We start from the raw sequence: 6000 nt of genomic DNA, 5'->3' as shown, positions 1-6000 counted from the left end.
GAGTCTAACATTGAGTGCTCTTCGGCAGAGCAAATAAAACAGCTTGTTGTTGTTGTTGTGTCTTTCAGCTTTTCCCGGTTAGGGTACACCACAGCGGAACTCCGGTCTGCTAATGATTGGCAGTAGATTTTTACGTGCCGAGTTGCCAGCCCTGACGCACAGCCTTCAACAAAGGTACGCCCATTCACGCATGTCTCCAGACAGAAGACGCTCTTGCTGAGAACTGAACGGGACAAAGTCTTACTGTGAGGCGACAGCGCTACCGCAGCACCACCACTGCAGCAGAGCAAATAAAACAGCACTGTTGTGATTTTCTGCTGGAACTCTGAATGGAACTGCATAAGAGATTGCAGGCAAATGTGCAACAGCTAGAGTATCTGGCTGATCTCTCACCTTCTGTCTTTGGAGCACAGAAACCAAATCTGTAAAAGTTATTTTCCTTTGTACAAAGGGAATTTGGGAGATCTGGAACAAAAGTGGATGCAAAATGGCACAATGTTGTGGCCAAACATCAGCAATAATGACATTCAGCAGTTTTGGATAACCGTAGCAAATCACATGGATACTTCAGGGGATTTTGACTTTCTGAAGCTGGGATATTTTGCCTCGAGTATGCTGATGATACCTTTCACTAATGTGGCCGTAGAAAGAACTTTCTCTGAAATTAATCTGATTAAAAATAAATTAAGAAACAGAATGCTGCAAGGCATTCTACAAGCTTTGTTATGCATTAAGAAGCTACATGAAGTGCAAAGGGATCTGTTGCAATGGATTTATCCCATCAACAGCAATGCTGAGTACATTCAATTCGAACATTTATTTGACTGATGATCATGATGATGGTGATGTTCTACCTGACGAATATATTGCAGTTACAGATAAATAAGTAGCAAGTAATTTAGATTAATTATTAGTAATTTGTGATATATTTTAGAATGAGTTGTATCACATTGTCAGCACATGTAGTCTCTTGTTATAATACGGTTTATTATGACTTTAATTATACATGATTTATGGCATTTTGTTCTTATTTACTCATGGGGATATGAAGACATACATAATTATAGATAATTTATGGCAATTTGTTCTATTTACTCTTGGGGATATGAAGACATACATTGGGCTGGTGTTTGGAGTTGATTGGGCTATTTTTTTAATTATCTGGCAATTCTGCTTCTCTTCTTCCTTTTTCTCTTTCCCTTGCTCTTCTTTTCCCATTTCCTCTCCTCCCTTCTCTTATTAGCCAAAGCACCAGTTACTTCTTTGATATCTCCCTACTTTAACTCCGTTTCCTAATCCCCCCAGCTGCAAAATATCTTTCCTTTCTCTTAAACATTTTAAATATGGGCAAAAGACTACCACCTTTACCATTGCTTATCACTGCTTATTGTACTTTACTAGGTGTTCAGTATCCCATGATTGTTGTTTAATATTCACGCTATGATTTTTTTCTGATCTAACTTTATTTATCCTGTATGTGTGGATTCAATTTATTACCGCACTTCATGTGGTGATATTATGTTGTTTATTAATTGAACTACTCATGTTGGAGCTTTTATCCCTGGGCCTCTGCTAAAAAAGGGATTCATGCCCAGTTGGTCTTTCTCAGTAAACACATGCCAAATAAATAAATACCAAAACTGTCTGCAAATGACCACTGCTTTTTGCGTCATGGGATCACTGTAGTTCTTTTATGTTTAAGTTAAGCCGTGCGATTTTCACGTTTGCCCGATAACATCTGGAGAATGCATAGAGACGTTGCACACCTGGCAAAAGTTGGTTAAAGTGCCGTTTAGTAGGCGGAGCTACGTAAGTATGATTCCCAAAGTTTTACACAGTAGTTCTATGGGATATAGTGGGATTGTGATGGTATTTATGGTTTGTGCAAGTTAAGACATTTGGATTAGTATGTCTGTCTAGTGACACTGTGACAGCAAGTAGTAAAAGCAGTGTGGTAAATGTGAAATTCAGAAACGGCGTAAAGACAGCGGTTTGCTAGGATTACGAAAACGACAAACTTTGTTAACGTAGTAGCAGGCCTGTAGCCGAACCTGCTGACAGGAATCCATGTGAGGAATGGCGGGATTGTTTTAGATTCATTAATGCAATACGTTGAGAATGAGTGTCCAAACCCGCTGAACATTAACAGCTTAGTTAAATCTCATGTTTTTTATACGATTAAATGCTCATAATGACCCCACTTGTACTTTTGACATCCCGTTGGTTTTGTGATTAGATTTTTATTGAGCAATACTTTTTTCATCAGGTGTGCAGAATCGTTCTTTCCAAGGCTGAATCGGCAGATGTGATTTTTGGGTCTGTTAATACTTAAACTAAGTTAAGTATTAACTCCCTCAAGTGAGAGTGAACAGCTGTCAGTTGTTGAACTGCACTTTAGCATATTACTTGGTGGTGTCTTTACCTGACAACATGTTTGTTTTTAGGCGTTTGTTACGTGGTTCTTTTATAAATGTTAACTGTGCTGGAGCCCTACAAAAGGGGATAGATAGACCCGAAGAGTGCTTTAAGTTGTTTGGTGTGAGGAGATTTACTTCTGTGTCCATCGAGAAGCTGGATTTGAGAGGAATTTTTCCACCACTCGTAACCCCATTTAATAAGAAGGAAGAGGTGGATTATCACCGGCTGGAAGACAACCTGCACAGGTATTCCTCCGTTCCTTTCCGCGGTAAGTTGGGGACTGAAGACATTTTTTTATAATAGACGCAGCTGCACCTAGAATATCACAGTATAATTGGAGGTTCTCGTGAATGTGTAAGCCACTGCAGCAATTATGTTTGGAAATTTGATAATATGTTGCAGAATTATACTGTTTTGCTTGCAAACTGGCGTGCTAGTCTTATCCCTTATCAATCCCGCATACTTATCTTGTGTAGTACTTCTGTGTTACTATAAAACCCGAAACTAGTAAGGTTTGGTGCCCCCTCCCCCCCAAAATAAAAAAACTTGTAGCAAAACAGATGAAAACAGATGTTACTCAGAGGGCTGTAGGAAGCAACGTTTAATGGAAAGCAAGAATTTGGTATTTTTATGCCTGTTTTGTAGCAGCTAGTTGCAGTATTAGTTAAAACTTTGATTAGCCTCACTTGCATACGGCATTTCACGACCCGTATCTATTTAACACCATAGATAAGGAACTAGCCTTTGAGATCCAGCAGGCAACTGATTGTTTGGAAACTGGTTGTCCTAGCCTGAATTCCATGAAGAAAACAAACAGCTGATTTGTTTTTCTGATGGCCTTAGTTTTATCCAAGTAAAATCTCAGCTGTCTGTGAATGTCCAAAGACTGTAGCTTTCGTTCCCCCTTATTGTAGGGACTGGTGAAAAAGGCAGGCAAACTGATTGCTTGATTGAGCATAAATTCACTGATCACTTTTGGCATGAAGGACAGACTGAGGCTTACCCCATCTTTGTGGAAGATGAGGAACGGAGGAATGGCCATGTGAGAATGTAATTCTGACACCTGTGTGCTAAGGTCAATGTCGAGAGAAGCACCGTTTTCAAAGTGTAGAATTTTAAAGTAGCTAATGCAGCTGGCTGGCTCAAAAGGAGTCAAGGTTAGCTTTCAAACAAAATGTGGGTTTGATGTGTGTAAGTCTCGTTTTAAGAAAAGTTTAACCTCTGTCCTGAGCATGAGAGGGGGTTCCAAAGGTTGACAATCATTAATGGCCAATGAGCAAGTCTTGATGGAAGAATAGGCCAATCTTGAGTGTAAAAGGTCCCACAAGTACTGTAGGGGTGTCTGCTGAAAAGGAATGGAGTTTGTGTTTGAAGCACCAGATGGAAAATCTTTTCCATTTGGCCATGTAAGCCTTTCGGGTTTATTGTAGAATGCAGATGAACTCTTCTGAAAAATTATGTCAGGTAGGTAATAAAATCCTATCATCCAAAGGGTCAGGCAGACAGAACAGTTGTGTACACTTACCATAAATGTAGATGTTCGAGTGTATTCACTGTTGCAAGTCTTCGCACCCGGGCCGTCTGCCCACAGCAGCCCCCAGTCGGCCCGACCACCAAAGTCCTGGGCATCGCATTGGCTGCCGTCCCACCCTCTGTGATGCCAGGCAGCCAGTAGTAGCTTCTTTTGGTGCTTCTGACAAAGCTGTAGACACCAGGTCCATTCTAGAAGCAGCCATCTTGTCTTCCGGCCACACCTTCACAAAACCCTACATGTTGGATGCTTTCTGTAGGTCCAGAACAGTGTTTGCCAGAACCATTCTGTCTGGCCTCCTGAGCTTTTATCCTTCTGGTTCCTTTTAGCCCACCAACCTCTTTCTATACAGTTCTGGGAATTATCCATCTGTTAAGAATACTGCAACAGTGAATTAGTCAGAACATGGTACAGTTGTGTAAGATGTCCTCCTGATCACTGTTAAAGTATTCCTTCTCTCCCACCTATCCCCCTTTATTTACTTTTTGACTTCTCATTGGCACTAACACTTTGCCTTTCATGCACACAGGCACATTCTTTACCACAGCATCTTATTTTCAGACAAGGAATTTGCTTCCCCCTGTTCAACCAAAGGCTATCCTAGCTGGCCTTTCCTTTTCCTTGGTCATCTTCAGGCCACTGCTGGCTTGGAGATGGTATGAGGTTCTCATACATACATCCGGTTTTATACCCTGATGCCAACGAGCTGAAGTAATCACCCAGGTATATGTCGTGTGAAGGTAAAGCTTTGTTACCCACCAAACGTCATCGAGCAAAGACGTATCTGTTAAGAATATTGCAGTAGTGGTCAATAGGACAGCTACTGTTACAGTAAGTTCTTTCACAACTGTGCTTTACAGATAGGTAAAAAAAGTGGATACTGACCTTGTGGTATGAGCTCATGGTGGACTTGGTAAAGTTAAACCCTTTTGTTTTTAACCATGAGAAATACAATTAGTGAGCCACCATGTTATGTGACTTTTGACACAGATTGTCCCAATTTAGTTCTTGAAAAAGAAATAATTGATCTGATTTCCTGAAAGTTTTTGTTCTGTGGAGGTAAAATTAGAGATCTGATGTTGTCTATTTCATTATGCATCACAAATGGGTCTTCAGATCTGCCGTCAGATCCAACTCGGCCATTTCTTCCAGACATACGATCCAAGCCTCAAACTCCTCCCTCTTCCATGATGCCCTGCTCTTCTTTTTCAAACCATCAGATCTCATTTGCCATACCTCACAGCAAGAGGTTGTCCGGTTCGATCCTTGGCTGGGGTGCCTTCTCTGTGGAGTCTGCATGTCCTCCCTGTGGTCATGTGGGTTTCCTCCGGGTGCTCTGGTTTCCTCCCACATCCCAAAGACATGCTGTAGGTGGATTGGACACTCTAAATTGGCCCTAGGTGTGAGTGTATGTGTGCCTTCTGTGGAAGGTTGGGTGCCGGGCTGGCAACTCAACACTGTAAAACTCCACTGCCAATTATGAGCTGACAGGTGATCTGCTGTGGTGACCCCTAACCGGGAAAAGACGAAAAAAGATCTATTTAACAGTATACCCGCTGCTTGCTGTATTAGGAAAAGGACATGTTGCTGAGTGTGTTTAAAGAAAACTACATAACACCACTGGAGAATATGGAACTGTGCACATGAGATTTGTATCCAGTTTAAACACAATCCATGAAATTTTCCAGTGGATTTGACCAAGGTAGACACTGAGCCATCTGCATTTGTGTCTATGTAAGCCTACATTGCCTTTAGTAGTCATCTGCTTATCCAAGCTGTGAAATTTTTATTTTCTTCATTAATTAATTTGTATTAATGCTATTCCACTGTCATTCGTGAACCTCCTCCTTCCTCCACACCAGCAATACTCAAGTCCCAGTTTGAACTTCCACATAGCAACCCTGAGTGAGTGTGCTGTGTACAGTCTCTCTGACTAGAAGTCTTACTGAAACATGGTTTTTAAAAAAAAAAAAAAAAAAAAAGTACATGGGTTGGACTGACCTCTCGGAAAGAAGTTAGAGGCAGTGAAGTCCAACTTTAAGTTTTGGTTG

The 6000-nt window shown here is 41.1% G+C and overlaps 1 protein-coding gene across 1 annotated transcript in view; it reads left to right on the top strand.

The window, feature by feature from the left end:
• Positions 1-1841: 1841 nt before the first annotated feature.
• Positions 1842-6000, top strand: part of HOGA1 (4-hydroxy-2-oxoglutarate aldolase 1) — a 531655-nt gene continuing 527496 nt past the window's right edge. The window contains exon 1 of the mRNA XM_044056230.1: positions 1842-2686. Within this exon, the coding sequence (XP_043912165.1) occupies positions 2431-2686 (256 nt within the window). The 5' untranslated portion in view covers positions 1842-2430. The remainder of the gene's footprint in view (positions 2687-6000) is intronic.

Source organism: Protopterus annectens, chromosome 14.part0, assembly GCF_019279795.1.
Source record: "Protopterus annectens isolate FY-2018-M chromosome 14.part0, PAN1.0, whole genome shotgun sequence".
Lineage (NCBI taxonomy): Eukaryota > Metazoa > Chordata > Ceratodontiformes > Protopteridae > Protopterus > Protopterus annectens.
Note: the sequence above shows the minus strand (reverse complement) of the source record. Positions and strands in the feature narration are given on the sequence as shown.